Raw genomic sequence first — 18,753 nt, 5'->3', positions numbered from 1 at the left:
CTCGCGCACTTTCTTTACTTTCCTTACTTCTACTTTTTTCTTAAAGCTCAAAAAAAATGAAGCGGTACAAAAAATGTATTAAGATATATGTGTTGTGTAGTATTGTAATTTACCGTACTTCTAATAAAAAAAAAATAAAAAAAAAAAATAAAAAATCCACTTTGGTAGCAAAAACAGGAAGGCAGATTACTATCTAAATGGCGTCAAGTTGGGAAAAGGGGAAGTACAACGGGATCTGGGGATCCTTGTATATCAGTCTATGAAAGTAAATATGCAGGTACAGCAGGCAGTGAAGAAAGCAAATGGCATATTGGTCTTTTTTAACAAGAGGGGTTGAATATAGGAGCAAAGAGGTCCTTCTGCAGTTGTACAGACCACACCTGGAGTATTGTGTTCAGTTTTGGCCCCTTAATTTGAGGAAGGACATTCTTGCTATTGAGGGAATGCAGCGTAGGTTCACCGAACCAGCAGGTTGAGGAACAGCTTCTTCCCGGCGGCTGTCACTCTACTCAACAACGTACCTCGGTGACTGCCAATCACCACCCCCCCCGGACACTTATTATTATTTATTCAAATCATTTGCTATGTCGCTCTTCCAGGGAGATGCTAAATGCATTTCGTTGTCTCTGTACTGTACACTGACAATGACAATTAAAATTGAATCTGAATCTGAGGTTAATTCCCGGGATGGCGGGACTGTCATATGCTGAGAGAATAGAGCTGCTGGGCTTGTACACTCTGAAGTTTAGAAGGATGGGAGGGGATTTCATTGAAACATACAAGATTGTTAAGGGTTTGGACATGCTCGAGGCAGGAAACATGTTCCCGATGTTGGGGGAGTCCAGAACTAGGGGCCACAGTTTAAGAATGAGGAGTAAGCCATTTAGAACGGAGACGAGGAAACACTTTTTCTCACAGAGAGTGGTGAGTCTGTGGAATTCTCTGCCTCAGAGGGTGGTGGAGGCGGGGTCTCTGGATGCTTTCAAGAGAGAGCTAGATAGGGCTTTTAAAAATAGCGGAGTCTATTATATATCTATTGTATAGATCGAGGGAGATGAGAGGGGTAAGGTGGGGAGAGAGCTTGTGGCAGGAGGAAGGACGTGAATAAGGATTCATAAAAGGAGTGGGAGGGTGAAGTAAGGGAGGGAATGGGGGAGAGGAGGAGAGGGAAAAAAAGAGGGAGGGTGAAGAGGAGGGGAAGGGAGTGCTGGGGGATGTGGGGAAATGAGCCGCGCCTGTGCAGTTGGGGGCTATGGTTGAGTGGTGGAATATTGCGTTGGGGGAACGGGGCCCAACGTGTCCCACTTGGTCTAATATCAATTAAAAATTAAGCTACATTGACCAATATTTTTGTGTCTTTCAATATGTCCAATGTTGAGGATACTTTAACTTGTAATCTAATGTCTGAACATATAAATTTTCTAATTCATTCACTGATATTACCCATTAGTTAAGCATGATTAATCAACATATGCATCAGGACGCTGTAGCGGTACGTACTGTCACTAAAAACGCACTGCTGCGTGGCTTCAAACTCCGAATCATCTTATGTCCTCTATCTGAAAACTTAAAGCCGCAGATTTGAAAATTCATCCATGTTCACCTGAGTGTATTAAACTGTCGTTGTTATTCAGTGGACCAAGCAGCATCTGGGGAGTGATTAGGATCAGGATTCTTCTTCAGACTGACTCGTAATGTGGTCTGTCCATTCTTTCCGCAGATGCTGCCTGACCCGCTGGGTTCCTTCAGTACTTTGTGTCTTGCTCAAGATTCTGGCACCTGCAGCCTCTTGTGTCTTTTCTATATTAACCTGTTGTCCTGCTGTGCACTGACCTCTGTATGTCTTGCCGTCGGCCATTTAAAGAAGGTTGGTTGACGTTATGGAATTCTCTCTTTTGTAGCAATGTGAGGTGGCGGATTCAGAAGGAAATTGCTGAAGCATTTGGGATCGACATAACTCGCTTGCACCTCACAAAGCCCACATTTTTCTCAAGGATGAACAATACAGAAGCCAAGACAATGCATGATGAATATTGGCACCCGCACATTGATAAGGTATTGGCTAATATCTTGACACACAATGGTAAATATTGCAGTTATAATTCATTCAGTTCTATGATTCATATAATTTTATGAGGATATGTTATCTGCAAATAATTTGTTGCAATTCAGATAAAATCTGCTGCTCATTTATCATGGTGAAGGGCTACAATTTATTGATTTATTGCAGTGCTGTGCACACAGTAACGTGTGTTACAACATTTGCCTCGGAGCTTTGCTTTTAAAAACACATATTTCTTCAAGTTCCTCATTATTGGTTGCCCAAAATAAATGGAGCCTAGATTTAAGGGTATTCACAAAATATATGCAAATGGAAAGCCATATTCTTATCCTTTCTACCCGCTCCCCCATCCCTCACCTGGACTCTGCACTATTTCTCCCCTCCATCTAGATTCTTTCCTCTGGCTTCACAATTGGCAACTCTTCAATCCTTTTGTCTCACCCCTGTTTTCTCATCTCTGGCCTTTGTCCAACCATCCGCCTATCAAAGTCCCTTCCCCATCTGTTCACCTATTGTGACATCCTGCCTCTTCTCTCTTCCAGCTTTCTTTGTCTGTCCCCCCCAAAATCAGTCAGAAGAAGGGTTCCAACCCGAAACGTCTCCAAGGATGCTGCCAGACCCCTCAAGTTACCCCAAATCTGTGTCTGCAGTTCCTTCTTTCTACTCATTATCACCATGTTGTGTATTAATAAATGGTGTAAGAGTAGTAATTAAAGGGTAGTTGCGGTGGGTTATTTGTGCTAACAATAGACAAGGTCGGCCGCAGCGCTTGTTTCTGTACTGTATGGCTCTATGCCTCTGCTTATCAAAGGGTTTGACATTGAAGTTCAATCTCAGAAGATTCATAAATGTTGACCTCAATTCAGCAAAGACGGCACTGATTGTATAAACGAGATTTGAATGTCACCTAACTTAAAGGAAGCTTTTATTTTAGTTAACAATTGACTCATTGAAGGCTTTATTTGGACTTTATTTCCAAGTTATTGATGGGTGAAGTTCACAAAATCTTCAGCTATTTTCATTTCACTTCGGGGACTTGGTTGGTCGATTATCTGGCATGAATTAAACCTGTTTGTCTATTCATGGGTCACAAATCCATTTAAATGTGTCTTATTTGACTGCTACCTATCCTGGAGACTTAGGCTTATATTCCTGAGGACTTTCAGAAGGAAGAGCTTTCATGTGCATATCCTTTTTTCTTGCCTTTCAGGGAATACTAGTGTGTCCCTCTGATGGTAAGACTAGATTTAGGTTTATTATAGCCACATGTGCTGAGGTACAGTGGAAAGCTTTGTCTTTGTTTTACATGCTATCTAATCAGATCAGATAATTCTATACAATCGAGCCAATCAAGACAAACTAAAGTACAATAGATAGAGCAAAGGGGGAGATGCAGAGTGCATGAAAGGGCACAAAGTGCTGGAGTAACTCAACATGTCAGGCAGCATCTCCGGAGAACATTGATAGGTGGTGTTTTGGGTCGAGACCTTCTTTGGATTGATTGTTGGGGGTGGAGAAGAAAGCTGGAAAAGGGAAGAGGCAGGACAAAGCATGGTGGGTAATAGGTTGACATAGGCGAGGGGGGTTTGATATCGAGTGTATGGTGTGATATTATGATTTTTACTGTTTATGTTGTATGTGTCAAAGGCAACTAATTGAAATAATACAAGTTTATTCCATTCTCTATAGATTGTGTGTAGTACATAATGAAATAGTGACAGTGCTTCTGAAGTAACAAGTAGAAGCATTCACATGGAGGATAATTGGATTTGTAGCTTGTCGACCCTACAGTTACTGAGCTTTAACTAGTTTACGCTCACAATCTTTGAGTAAAGCAGAATGTTTGCTTTTTGGTTAATTTTTTCTGATGAGAGACATTACCTCGTGAATATTTGAATCAGTCGTTCGAAAGGTTCAATATTAAGCCTGATTACCATTTGTATTCATTTTGGCAGACAAAAATCACAAATTTTTACAGGCGATTTGAAAACATAGTTTTATCTCTTTTAAAGCGAGCATTTTTGCACATCAACGTCAATTATATAATTACGAATTCTGCTGTGACTTTATAAGCAGATGCAAGACTGCACCATATTCTAATTGCCAAGTAATGGCCTGACAGGATAACTTATAATTATTTCCCAGAATTTATTTTTTTGTGCTGCAAGTAATTAATCTCTCTTGATCATTCAAATTCATCGCTTATTTGTACTGGTTCTATTTATATGTAAATCACAAAGAACCGCAAGCTTTAAGTTTCACTAGACCAAGTGCAGACCCGTTGATTGTGAGGGAGGGGGAGGGGGGGAGGGGGGGCTGGGGGCTGGGGGGGGGGCGGGCGGCAGGCGGAGTCACACACACTAACTACCCCCTTGATATATTAATATTATTAATTTGCTCCTTTTACCCCATAACCGCCCTAACCACTGACACATAGCCCCCAACTGACAGGCGCATCTAGAGAGGGGGGGGGGGGTAGAGAGTGAGGGCAGAGAGAGAATGGGGAGAGACAGAGAGAAAGTGGTAGACAGAAGGGTAAGAGACAAAGGGGTGGAGGGGAGAAGGAGGGTGGGGGAGGGTGGGGGAGGAGGGGTGAGAGAGATAGGACGAGAGAGAGGGGGAGGAGAGAGAGGGCGGAGAGAGAGGGTGAGAGGGGGATGAGAGGGGGGGAAGGGAGGGGGAGAGGTGGGGGGGAGGGGGGGGGGGAGGGGGGGAGAGAGAGAGAGAGAGAGCGAAATGCAACCGTGCGCACGTGTTCAGAATGTTCTGGAAATGAAGCATGCGCATCTCATGCATGAAAGCTGTCGGCAGCTCGACGAAATTCAGGGGAGGAGCCCTGAACTCCCATAGGATCTTGGTAGGAGAGAGGAGAGAGAGGAGAGGGAGTAAGGAGATGGGAGGAGGAGGTCGGAAGAGGAGGGGGGGGGGGGGGGGAGAGAGAGAGAAGGAGGAGAGGGGCGGCAGCCCGAGCGCGAAGCACGGAGCGATCTGAGGACGTTGAAAAGCAGCGGGGGGACCAACCGATTGTGGCTTCCGCCAGCGTGACAGATCCGGGCCGGGAGGGATGGAGGGTTGGGGGGGGACAGATGATCGTCCCCTGTGACGGGTAGAGAGCAACGATCCAATAGCGGTATAGGATCTTTAGTTGAGAGGAGAGAGGGGAGAGAGAGAGGAGGGAGGGGAGGAGGGGAGGAGATGAGAAGGGGGGGGGGGGGGGGGTGGTGGGGGACCCGGGCCAGTGAGTGGGCTGTCAAATGAGGAGAGAGAGAGAAGCGGCTTCTGACTGGAAACCCACAGCTGGAATGAGCGCGCAAGGGGCGGGGCTTCACAAACTGCACCGACCGTGAGGAGAAGGTTCAGCGCGTGAGGCTTCGCTGCTCCGAGATCTGTAGAACCAAGATCCTATAGCGGAACGGAGCCTCAGGGGGAGGGGGCCAGGAGGCAGGTAGCCTGGATTGGTGGGCATGTGGGCATTGTGACGTCAGCAGCTGGCAAGCGACGATTATATTTTAAAAAGTGAGTTTAAAGCAACTTTATTCATAATCTGGGTCTTTATCAATCCAGCTGAGTCCAACCGCCCATTGTAGCTAATACCCTCAACTTCAGGCAGCACTCTGGTAATCTCATCTGCATCCTTGCCAAAGCCTCCACATCTTTCCTGTAATGGGGCGACCAGACCTGCACACAATATTCCAAATGTGGCCGAACCAAATTCTCATAGAGCTTCACGGTGATTTCCTGACTCTAATACTCAATGCCCCGACGTGAAGGCCAGTGTAGCATATGCATTCTTTACTATTCTATGTTGCCACTTTCAGGGATCCTTTATTGAAGAACTTTTCATTACACATGATCCATATTCCTCTCTTCCCTGCATATCCATGTGCCTAGCTGAAAGCTTCAAACACCACTATCACATCTTCTCCACCACCACCCATGGCAGCACGTTTCAGGTACTTCAGATTCAGATTCAGATTCAGATTCAGATTCAGATTCAATTTTAATTGTCCTTGTCAGTGTACAGTACAGAGACAATGAAATGCATTTAGCATCTCCCTTGAAGAGCGACATAGCAAACGATCTGAATAAAAAAAAATAATAAGTGTCCGGGGGGGGGGGGGGGGGGGGGGGGGGGGGGGGGGGGGGGTGATTGGCAGTCACCGAGGTACGTTGTTTAGTAGAGTGACAGCCGCCGGAAAGAAGCTGTTCCTCGACCTGCTGGTTCGGCAACGGAGAGACCTGTAGCGCCTCCCGGATGGTAGGAGGGTAAACAGTCCATGGTTGGGGTGAGAGCAGTCCTTGGCGATGCTGAGCGCCCTCCGCAGACAGCGCTTGCTTTGGACAGACTCAATGGAGGGGAGCGTGGAACCGGTGATGCGTTGGGCAATTTTCACCACCCTCTGCAATGCCTTCCGGTCGGAGACAGAGCAGTTGCCATACCATACTGTGATGCAGTTGGTAAGGATGCTCTCGATGGTGCAGTGGTAGAAGTTCACCAGGATCTGTGGAGACAGACGGACCTTCTTCAGTCTCCTCAGGAAGAAGAGACGCTGATGAGCCTTCTTGATCAGAGTAGAGGTATTGTGGGTCCAAGAGAGGTCATCGATGTTGACCCAGGAACCTGAAGCTAGAAACACGTTCCACCTCCGTCCCGTTAATGTGGATGGGGGTGTGCGTGCCGCCTCTGGACTTCCTGAAGTCTACAATGAGCTCCTTGGTCTTCTTGGAGTTAAGGGCCAGGTTGTTGTCAGCGCACCATGCTGCTAAGTGCTGGACCTCCTCCCTGTAGGCCAGCTCATCGTTGTTGCTGATGAGGCCAATCACCGTTGTATCATCTGCATACTTGATGATGGTGTTAGTACCATGTACAGGTGTGCAGTCATGGGAGAAGAGGGAGTAGAGGAGGGGGCTCAGCACTCAGCCCTGAGGAACGCCGGTGTTCAGGGTGAGGGTTGAAGAGGTGTGCTTGTCTAACCTCACAGACTGGGGTCTGTTGGTTAGAAAGTCCAGTATCCAGTTGCAGAGGGAGGGGTCGATGCCCAGGTTACCGAGTTTGGTGATCAGTTTTGATGGAATAATGGTGTTGAATGCTGAGCTGTAATCGATGAACAGCATTCTTACATAAGTGTCTCTGTTGTCAAGGTGGGAGAGGGCGGAGTGAAGTGCCGTTGAGATGGCATCCTCCGTACTCCTGTTCTTGCGGTAGGCAAACTGATAGGGATCCAGTGTGGGGGGTAGGCAGCTTTTGAGGTGTGCCAGGACCAGCCTCTCGAAGCACTTGGTGATGATGGGGGTAAGTGCAACTGGGCGGAAGTCATTGAGGCTTGCCGCAGTGGAGTGTTTTGGCACTGGCACGATGGAGGTGGCTTTAAGGCAAGTGGGGACAACTGCTTGGGCAAGTGACAGGTTGAAGATGTCAGTCCAGACGTCTGTGTAAAATAAAACTTGCCCAGCACAGTATCTTTGAACTTTACCCCTCTAACCATAAAGCTGGGCAGTGTGTCCTCGGTGGGCCGAAGGGCTTATTTTCATGCTGTATCTCAGTGGTTCAATGGTACTCTAGTGTCACAGTGAAATTATTTTTTGCATACCGTTCAGTAACAGTATTACTAAACATAAACACAATCTTAGATTAGGTGGTAACATGTAGGAATAAACACTGAGACAGTATATGAAATTCACAAGGTTTTGGCTCCAAACTAAACTAATCCACAGCATCACAAGAATCTTACCAGAGTTAATGTACTGTGTGATATCTAATAAATAAAGAACTATCAAAATGTTTTGGCTTTGTTAAGACGTTGTTTCCATTAGTGGGAGACCAGAGGCCATAGCCTCAAAATAAGACGACGCTCCTTTAGAAAGGAGATGAAAAGGAATTTCTTTAGTCAGAGGATGGTGAATCTGTGGAATTCATTGGAGGCCAAATAATTGTGTATTTTTAAAGCGGAGATTGACAGATTCTTGAGTAGTATGGGTGTCAAGGCTACGGGGAGAAGACAGGAGCATGGGGTTGAGAGGGAAAGATAGATCAGCCATGATTGCTCACCATCACCCGGCGGGGTCACAACATCGGAGGCCTGGATTGCCTCAGCGCAGAGGGAGAGCAAGGAGGGAAGAGACAATGACTTTGGGACTTTAAACCGTGTTGAGTGTTTGTTTTGTTATTTATTCTATGTTATGACTGCAGGCTAAACCATTTAGTTGCACTGAAAAGTGCAATGACAATAAAATGGAATCCAATCCAATCCAATTGAATGGCGGAGTTGACTCAATGGACCAAATGGCCTACTTCTGCTCCTATGACTTATGAACATGACTAATGCATTGAAAACTTTGTTGCCTCTTCATTGCAGTTGTGTGACTGCCATGTCTATGTGCTCAGATTTGCAAATGATGTGTTCATCATGTTTTTTACGGACTGTGCAGCATTTATCATCTCTACCGTACACGGCTCCAAGTTATCAGTTGCTGTTGTACGACAGGCAAATGTGGCACTCGGGTATTGCTCAGTTGTATCTTCCAATGATGAATGATCACTTAATTTCCAACCAGACGTTTTAAAAAATGATTGCCATGGAGAAACATTTTCCTGTGAACAGGAGTTATTCTGATGAATGTTGGTGTTGTGACATTGTAAGGGTTACACTGCGCTGAGTAACAGAACAGGAACATGTCTTCAGCCCACAATGTCTATGCCGAACAAGATGCCAAGATAAATTAATCTCTTCACCCTGCACGTGTTTCATATCCCTTCATTCTCTGTATATCCATGTGCCTAACTAAAAGGCTCTTAAACACCACTATCGTATCCAAACTAAAATGTATACTTGCTTGTCTCCACGTTTAGTAGAAATAAAGAACTGTGTATGCTGGTTTATGCCAAAGATAAACACAAATGCTGGAGTAGCTCAGTGGGGCTAGCAGAATCCACCTTCAGACTGAACGTAGGGGTGGAGGGAGAGGGGGGAGGGAAACAGCTGGCGATAAGAAAAGACTAGGATCATTCAGGGACAGTCACAAATGACCTCAGGCAGGGTGGTGCCCAAAGACTTCGCTATAAGATCTTTGGTGGTGCCCTGGTAGGCCCATCTTGGGAAGGTGTGATCTCAGGAGGGATACAATGTGGTGAACTTGTCGAACTGGCTAGACCACTCGGGAAGAGAGAGGGGAGGGGAGTGAAGGTAGAAGTTACTTAAAATTAGAGAATTCAACAGTCATGCCGCTGAGTGGCAAGCTACCCAAGTGAAATATGAGCAAAATCGCCACTTTTATGTTGTTACATCAAATTATGTTCAGTTATACTCTTCTCGGCGGAATACAAACAGGAACTAAATCTGACCTAGACACAAAATGCTGGAGTAATTCAGCGAGACAGGCAGCATCTCTGGAGAGAAGGAAAGGGTGATATTTTGGTCGAGACCCTTCTTGATTGCCTGTTCCGCTGAGTTACTACAGCATTTTGTGTCTATCTTTGATTTAAACCAGCATCCGTAGTTCATTCCTACACACTAAATCTGACCTGCTTGTCCTGCTGTCTTCCACAGGTGACATATGGATCATTTGACTACACTTCATTACTTTACTTGTCTGACTACAAGATTGATTTTGGAGGTGGAAAATTTGTGTTCGTTGATGAGCTTGTTAACAGAACTGTTGAGCCGCGAATAGGTATGAATTTCACTTCTCATTTCCCCCATTCTTGTTTAGGTTTATGAGCGTCACAGGCTGTGTGAAAAAGCTTTGTTTTGGATGCTGTCCAAACAGATCCGGTACAGCAAAAAGAGCAAAGTAGAAGATACTGTGTAGAATACAGTTCTCAGCATTGTAGCATCAGTTCCACGGACAAAGTCCTGTATCTGCAATGGAGTAGGGATGAATCAGATAGTATCCTATATTATGGTTTAGGGGTTGTTTAAGAAGGAACTGCAGATGTTGGAAAATAGAAGGTAGACAAAAATGTTGGATAAACTCAGCGGGTGCAGCAGCATCTATGGAGCAAAGATCTGAAGAAGGGTTTCAACTTGAAACGTTGCCTATTTCCTTCGCTCCATAGATGCTGCGTCACCCGCTGAATTTCTCCAGCATTTTTGTCTAACTTGTGGTTTAGGGGTTTAGGTTCATTATTGGAGTTCAGTGAAAAAGCATTGTTTTGCATGTTATCCAAGCAGAACAGATACCATGGGGTCGAGATGAGTCACATGGTACCCAGGCCTAGTTTACGGAAGGACCGTTCAGAAGCCTGACAACAGAGGGGAAGAAAGTGTCCTTGAACCTTGTGGTGCGTGCCTGCCTGCGAGTTTCTGTATCTTCTCCCTGCATTCCTTTCTCTGCAGGGGGAAACACAAATATTTGTGTGGGACAGGTCTGATTCTGTTGGCTGCTTTTCCATGGCAGCGTGAAGTGTGTATGGAGTCAATGGTGGGGAGACCAGTCTGTGTGATAGACTAAGGATCATCATTTTCATTTGCATCATTTTCTTCAATTGTTCCCCTGGAGAATTGCAATGCAATGCTCAACACTAAACTGCAGTTAGACACAAAAAACTGGAGTAACTCAGCAGGACAGGCAGCTTTTCTGGAGAGAAGGAATGGGTGACATTTCGGGTCGAGACCTTCTTCAGACCCCTTCTCTCCAGAGATGCTGCCTGTCCTGCTGTGTTACTCCAGCTTTTTGTGTTTAATTTTGGTTTAAACCAGCATCTGTAGTTCTTTCCTACACTAAACTGCAGTTTACAGGTCCCGTGCAGCCTTTGTGTTGCAATAATCCTTGTCTTGGAATCTGGACAATGTGGTCTTGTGCAGGTCCATATTGCTTCAATCTCAGATTCAATTTAATTGTCATTGTCAGTGTACAGTACAGAGACAACAAAATGCATTAAACTGCAGTTAGACACAAATCTTTCTGTGTGACCAATCTTGACTTGGATTCCTGCCAAGAGCTGTTATTGTCAACACCTTGATATACTTGTGAATACATTGGAAAATTAGTTCAACGATTACAGATGACTCCAGAAGCTTTGTGGCTTGCTTGAACAGCAAGCCTGACAATCTGCAGCTCTATTTAAATGTAGTTGTTTCAGAATCTCCCAGTTGTATTAAGCACTTAATCAAACCCATGCCTGAGTGAAATAGAATTTTGCTTTTGCTCGTTCATTTCTGCTGCATAACTTTATTTATGTAAGGCACTGATTCCAGGGTTTGGCAAGAGGGAACAATTGGGAATTAGCAGACAACAAGCGAACCATATCCGAGGAAATTTGTTGTGTTTTCAGATTTAATGTGAGAAATACAAGACCATAAGACAAAGGAGCAGAATAAGGCCATTTGGCCCATCCAGTCTACTCTGCCTTTCGATCATTGCTCATCTATTTTGTCTTCTCAACCCCATTTTCCTGCCTTCTCCCGTAATCTTTGAGACCCTCACTAGTCAAAAATCAGTTAATCTACACTAAAAATGTCTGAAGAAGACCCGCACCGACACCCATTCCTTCTCTCCAGAGATGCTGCCTATCCCGCTGAGTTACACCAGCATATTGTGTCTTTATCAGTCGTCTGTGGCATTGAATTAGTTCTCCCGTAATTGTAAGTTGTCCCTAGTGTGTGTAGGATAGTGTTAGTGTGTGGGGATCGCTGGTTGGTGCTGACAGGGTGGACTGAAGGGCAAGTTTCCACGCTGTATCTAAACTAAAAACACAAAACTACTGAAGGAGATGAAGGGAATGAGCATTGCAGGGGGAAACCATATCTTAAGGACAGGTCTTTCCCATTCCCACGCGGACCATTCTGCCCTGGGACTCCTCCCTTGTCAGAGTGAGGCCAGATCCAAACTGGTGGAACATCACCTCATATTTCGCTTGGGCAGCATAAAACCTAATGATATCAACATTGAGTAAGAACGAACTGTAGATGCTGGTTTACACTGAAAATAGACATACAATGCCGGAATAATTCAGTGAAGTCAGGCAGCATCTCTGGAGAAAGGGAATAGGTGATGTTTTGAGTCAAAGTGACTCAAATCTGTTTCGGGTCAAAAGACGGGTTTCGTCCTGAAATGCCACCTATTCCTTTTCTCCAGAGATGCTGCCTGATCCAGCATTGTGTGTCTATCTTTGGTACCAACGTTGAATTTGCCAATTTTATGTAACCTCTAACCATCCTCCCCCCTTGTTTCTTCCCCCCCCAGCTCCTTGCTATTCCCCCCCCCCCCGCCTCCCCTATGACTCACCTTGACTCCCACCTATTCTTCCCCCCAACCCCACTCCTCTTGCAACATTTCTCCCTCTGGCTTCAAAATCCATGAAGTTTCAAACCTGTCTCACACCTATTGTTCATATCTCTGGCCTTTGTTCCAATCATCTGCCCCCCCCCCCCCCCCCCACCCTTGCCTGTGTCGACATATTACTTGCCACGGTTTGTCCTGCCTCTCCCACCCCCCACCCCCTCCCCCCCCCCCCCCACCCCCATCCTACAACTAGACTGTGGAAGGCTCTTGGACTGAAACGTCACCTATCCATGTTCCCCAGCGATGCTGCCTGACCCGCTGAGTTACTCCAGCACTATGTGTCGTTTTATGACATACCGAGATAATTAGCAAAGGTATATCAGAACCAAAGAAGCAGAGTGAGAATTCGCAAGCAGACATAATTTTTGCCTGGCTTCACTTTCAGTCAGTTTGTTACTAAATCACTTGAGAAATTGTCAGGAAAGAGTGAAGCTTGTATATAAACAGCAGAAGGCGGGTGTATCGGACAACTCCAATCATTATTAGACTGATTGCAGCAATCTTAGAAATAGCAGATAATATGCAACTGATTGATGGGAGACTGGGGTGAATTTACACAATGAGGAAGGATACCAGCATATTATTTCTAAATATGATGCTTATCTCGTTAAATGCCCCATGGCTGGTGTTCAGTGGTGGCAATTATGTAGTGAACTTGTTGCAGTTTCATTTCTATGAGTAATGATTGAAATTATCATAATTTAAAAGTGGGATGTTCATTAGTCACAGCAATGTTTGAATTACTGGAAGAGAAATTCTTCCCCTGCGGCTTGTGGTCAGTGCACGATACATTTTAAGTTGAGGAGATAATTTGGTGCGATTGAAACTGTACGTTCTTCCCGTGACCTGTGTAGGTTTTCTCAGGGTGCTCCAATTTCCTCCCAGGTTTGTAGGCTAATTGGCTTGGTAAAATTGTCCCTACTGTGTGTAGGATAGTGTAAGTGTGCGAGGGTCGCTGATCGACGCGGACTGGGTGGGCCAAAGGGCCTGTACCCATGTGGTGCAACGGATGAGTGACTTTGAATGTATTTATAGGACATTATAGGACTCATCAAAAACCAATAATTATACGCAGAACGTAGAGAGCCGTACAGCACAAGAACAGGCCCCTTTAGCGCACTATGCCAGTGCCGAACATGATACAAAGACCAACTCTTATCTACCTGCACATAATCCATATCCCTCCATTCCCTGCATACCCATGTGCCATCTAAAAGTCTAGGAAATGTGACCCATCCCAAAGACATTTAAGAAAAGGTTGCAGTAGGTTGCAAAAGGTACCAGGTTTAAGAAAATCCAACTATATGGAGAGTATTGAAAATTAGATTATATTTGCTTCAAAATATTCCATTCAGGGCAGCACAGTGGAGCAACAGTCGAACTACTGCCTCACTGCACCAGAGACGCCGATTCAAACCCAACCTCGGGTGCTGTCTGTGTGGAGTTTGCAAACTCACTGTGACCACGTGGGTTTCCTCCAGGTGTCCAGGTTTTCTCCCACATCTCAAAGACATGCAGGTTTGTAGGATGATTGGCCTCTGCGAATTGCCCCTAGTGTGTAGGGAGTGTATATGAAAGTGGGATGAAAGTCCGGATCATGGGTGCTGTCTGTACGGAGTTTGTACATTCTCCCTGTGACCACGTGGGGTTTTTCCGGGTGCTCCGGTTTCCTCCCACATTCCAAAGACGTACAGGTTTGTGGCTTTGGTAAAATTGTAAATTGTCCCTAGTGTGTGTAGGATAGTGTTTGTGGGCGTGGATCGCTGGGCTGTTTGGGCCGAAGGGTCTGTTTCCATACTGTATCTCTAAACTAAAGTAAATATGACAAAGTTTAATGTTGCTCATCTTTCATATCCCAGGTCGAGTTTCGTTCTTCACATCTGGCTCCGAAAATCTTCACTATGTGGAAAAGGTATCATGGGGCACACGGTACGCCATTACAGTGTCCTTCACATGTGATCCTGTCCATGCCATTCAAGACCCTTCGTTACCATGAACTGGTTGACAGCCTGAATAGTTAAGGGTTGAAGAGCATCTTATTCCTGGAAAGTATTTCATGAAAACACAGCCATTAATCACTTACACATTTTAACAAGTAGAAACAAAGAACTGCAGATGAGGTTTTATACCAAAGATCGAAACATGGCTGGAGTAACTCAGCGGGTCAGGCAGCATCTCTGGGGGAAAAAAGGATTACGTCACGTTTTGGGTCAGGACCTTTCTTTGGATTGACCCAAAACACCACATCCTTTTTATCCAGAGATGCAGCCTGACCCGCGAAGTTACTCCAACCCTTTTTGTCATTACATTTTAACTAAGTTAGATCATCCCCAAGATTTATGTGTTTGTAGGTCAATTGGCTTCTGTAAATTGCCCCTAATGTGTAGGGAGTAGATGTCCAAAGTGGGATAACTTAGAACTTGTGTGAATAGGTGATCGATGGCCAGCGTAGACTCGGTGGGCCGAAGGGCCTGATTCCATGCTGTCTCTCTACTAAACTAATTATACAATGATTGTACGTAAATAAAAGAAGAGGGGGTAATACAGTATTAATAATCAATTGGGTTCTGCGTCTCATATCAGTATTTCAAGAACAGTAATTTTAAAGGTGTATGATTTTGCTAAAATACTGAATATACTGTTAAAGTTAAGAGTTAATGACCATAAGGACTGATTGGTGAACATTAGATATTTTTGTTTAGTTGATAAAATATTGAACAATTATTTGATTTGGTATTTGAAATTATTAAAAGGCTGGTCAAAGTGGTTCACTGACTGATGAAATACTCAGGTTATTCATTGATTGACCATATAGTTATTAAGTCATTTTTTAGCACTGAGGGAGATTCTAAGAGAGGATTGATGGCACAAGTAACAAAACAGCGGCCTAAAAGCAAAAAAAAACTGCAAATGCTGTAAATCTGAAATAAAAATGATTATCCAGAGGATCTTGACATGGATCGAATACTGATGATTATTAGAATCTCAGTTTGGACATAATTTATCACTAGTCTTTTCTCTTTTCATTGAAGTCTACATGTATTAGATATAAAACCTTTTGCTTTCACACAATAAGAAATATATAACATTTTTCACACATTTCTTTGTTTCAAAATGATTTCTGGTCAGCACCATTCGATTAAGGAGCCTTTAAGACATTATCAACCTCTGGCCATGATTGTACGCAAATAGATTTGATAAGAATATCTAGGTAAATAAATGATGTTTGTTGTGGGTGTGCTGTGTCTAGCTTTAATTTTTTCACCTTTAAACATGTTTTCTCAATTGCCTGAATAAACCACAGCATTTGTTGAGAAATATTTCACTCCTGCCTTCTCAGATGCTGATCAGGTTATGAAAATGTCTAATTTAATTCTACTTTGTTTCTTTAGCTCCCACAATAATTTGCTTTTCAAAGCCAAATCGAGTTCACAGTGACTGGAGTAACTTTGGATTTTTAGACAGGTGGCTAGAAATCAAGTGGCTTGCAATCTATTGAGCACCATCATTTGCTTTGTCACATTTATATACTTATTCAGTGGCGCCCAACCCAGGCGACTATTTGCATGCTGGCCACAGAAGCAGATCTACGAACATATTACAATCGCTCCACGATTTTTCAGCAGACAGCCGGCGACTGTCAGAACGGAACGAGAACGCACACACACACACACACACACACACACACACACACACACAGCTTCCTTCACTAGCTGGTTATGCAGGCGGGGGGGACAGGACAAGCGGGGGTAGCGCTGCCTAAACAATTCACATGGTGCAAAGCCAAGGTGAAACAGACACACACTACGATGAACAGGAAGGTTGGCGCTGTAAAAAGACAGCTAAAGCACAGTGTATGGTAAGTCCTTTAAAAGAGGGAGGGAGAAGGAGGGAGAAGGAATGGAGACAACTTTTAAGAAGCCAGGGATACACGGCTGTGAAGCTCGGCGGACATTAACATTACCGGTCGGTTTATCCTTGGTTCTGAAAACTACTGCTTACCTTTTTTTTCCCCAATGGGCCAATGAAATTCACTGGTCAGCATCAGCTACAACCTACGAGAACCTCCAAGAACCTTCGACCCATTAGGACCTCCTGGCGATTCATCTACGGCTCGAGAACTCTCGCTACTACCATGAAGGCGACTGCCCGGCAACCACCCGCGAACATGTGGCGACCGCATAGTCTCCTGCAGTCGCCTAAGTGGGACACGCCCATTATATCTGTTTGTGCAGCAATTTTTCTTACTTTATCTTCCACTCAACGCTATTCCCTTATCATGTATCTATGCACTATAATTGGCTCAATTGTAATCATGAATTGTATATCTGCTGACTGGATGGCACACTACAAAAGCTTTTCACTGTACCTCGATGCACCTGACAATAAACTAAACAGCCATTTGTTTTGTTAATTTCCAGGAATGGAATACTTTATTCCTTAGCACTACTTGGTATGGACAGAACTTGTTTAGCTCAAAACAGCTCCAATGGAAGTGATAACCCCTCTCTATCAAAACCAGGTCAACCCTATAGATTGCTACCATTAAGAAGCAGTACACATCTACACAATTTAACAGGTAGGCGTTTCAGACATTAATTACATTCCAGTCCTTGGAGAACATGAGCATGTAGCCACCCGATTTACAGCCACCTGTAAACCCCATTGTACAAAAATTCAAAGTTGGTCAGTCCTCAAAAATTTGTCCAAAGATAAGTAACAGGAGCCATCCGGCCCATCGAGTCTGCTCCGCCTTTCAATCATGGATGATCTATCTTCCCCTCTCAACCCCATTCTCCTACCTTCTCCTAATCAGGAATCTGTCAATCTCCACTTTAAAATTATCCATTGACTTAGCATCCACAGATTCACCACCCTCTGATCAACAAAATTCCCTTTCACCTCCTTTCAAAAGGTACGTCCTTTTATTCTTAGATTAAAGATGAACTACGTTGCCTCTTAAAAAAAAGACAGTGTGCAGGATGGAGTAACTCAGTGGGCCCGGCATCATCTCTTTGGTGATGTTTCAGGTTGGGACCCTTTTTCAGACTTCTTTAAATCTGCTTGCTTTAACTCAATATTTTGACATGAATAAATTAAAACAATTCCGATTTATGGCTAAAGGCCTTGAGCATATTGGATAATGTCTAAATCAACAACTATACCTCCTTCATCCATCTGTAACAGTTTGACACTTCAATACACTTGATTCACAACAATTTAATGACCACCACTTTAGGAAATTGTACAAATGTTAAAAATGTTTGTTCATAAGTTATCGGAGCAGAATTAGGCCATTCGGCCCCATCAAGTCTACTCTGCCATTGAATCATGGCTGATCTATCTTCCCCTTTCAACCCCATTCTCGTGCCTTCTCATAAACTTTGATGCCCATACTAATCAAGAACCTATCAATCTCTACTTTAAAAATACCCAACGACTAGGCATCCACAGTAGTCTGTAGCAATGAATTCCACAGATTCAAAGATATTTGAAAAGCTAACATACAGAAGGTTACAACATAGAATGCGGATATGGGTTTGAGATAATATGAGAAGGTGAATTGGTTAAAGAACAGTAAGTAATAGGAAACAATGACTTCTTACTGCCCATCCCATTTATTGTCATTTATTTTGCTGCTATTAGTGTTGTTTTCCTTTTTCTATTTAAGTGCCTTATTTTTTCTATTTAAGTGCCCTTTAATCTTTCAACATCTTTAATGGTAGTCATTAACCTTTTCTCGGTCACAAACATTAAGCTAATGAGCTGGTAATTTCCTGCTTTCTGTTTAAGGTAAATTCTGAGGAAAATAACAGGGAAGTTTTTTATCTGAAAGATCCCGAAGGGAAAATGTTGGTTATGCAGACAGACAGCAACACCCGTCTGAGTAAAAACTGCACAGCAGAGTTTCTTCTTCTTCTATGTAGTTTTTTTGGTGGTTGGCAAATTACTTTTTAGTGCATTACCGCCACCAACTGGTATGGAGTGTGGATCAAATAACTATTAGTATATTAGTATACATAACTTATATACTAATAACCTATATCTTTCCGAACAAATGGGTTACCCTGAGAAAAAGCAATAGGATTTGACAGCACTTATATGAATTCTTTTGTAAAATATCTATTAAATCAAATTGTACTTTTTCTTTTCTGAATCGTTCACTCATTTGTCTTCTTTCTTCCTCACACCTCTCACAATGTACAATGACATGCTCTATTGGCTCTTCTTGCCCACAGTATTCACATCTGTCTGTATTATGCTTGCCTATTATAAAAAGTGTACTGTTCAGACCAGTGTGTCCAAATCTGATTCTTGAAGTTACTGTCTCCTCTTTTGTGTTTTTTCCTACACATCTCATTTCTCCCACTTTCCTCTGGACTCTGTAGAACCACCGTCCTTTCCGC

General features: G+C 43.8%; 1 protein-coding gene across 4 annotated transcripts in view; it reads left to right on the top strand.

The window, feature by feature from the left end:
* The window catches only part of uts2r2 (urotensin-2 receptor 2), a 41,421-nt gene extending 25,838 nt beyond the window's left edge, over positions 1-15,583 (top strand). For 2 of the 4 annotated variants that reach the window (XM_055653622.1, XM_055653619.1), the window contains exons 7-9: positions 1,902-2,055; positions 9,610-9,733; positions 14,206-15,583. In XM_055653622.1, coding sequence (XP_055509597.1) covers positions 1,902-2,055; positions 9,610-9,733; positions 14,206-14,342 — 415 coding nt within the window. In that variant the 3' untranslated portion in view covers positions 14,343-15,583. The remainder of the gene's footprint in view (positions 1-1,901; positions 2,056-9,609; positions 9,734-14,205) is intronic. The other 2 variants (XM_055653620.1, XM_055653621.1) reach the window with 2 other exon arrangements.
* Positions 15,584-18,753: the final 3,170 nt, after the last annotated feature.

The sequence above is a fragment of the Leucoraja erinacea genome, chromosome 23 (assembly GCF_028641065.1).
Source record: "Leucoraja erinacea ecotype New England chromosome 23, Leri_hhj_1, whole genome shotgun sequence".
In the NCBI taxonomy this organism is placed as follows: domain Eukaryota; kingdom Metazoa; phylum Chordata; class Chondrichthyes; order Rajiformes; family Rajidae; genus Leucoraja; species Leucoraja erinaceus.
The sequence above is the reverse complement of the archived record's forward strand: the minus strand, read 5'-3'. Positions and strand labels throughout refer to the sequence as shown.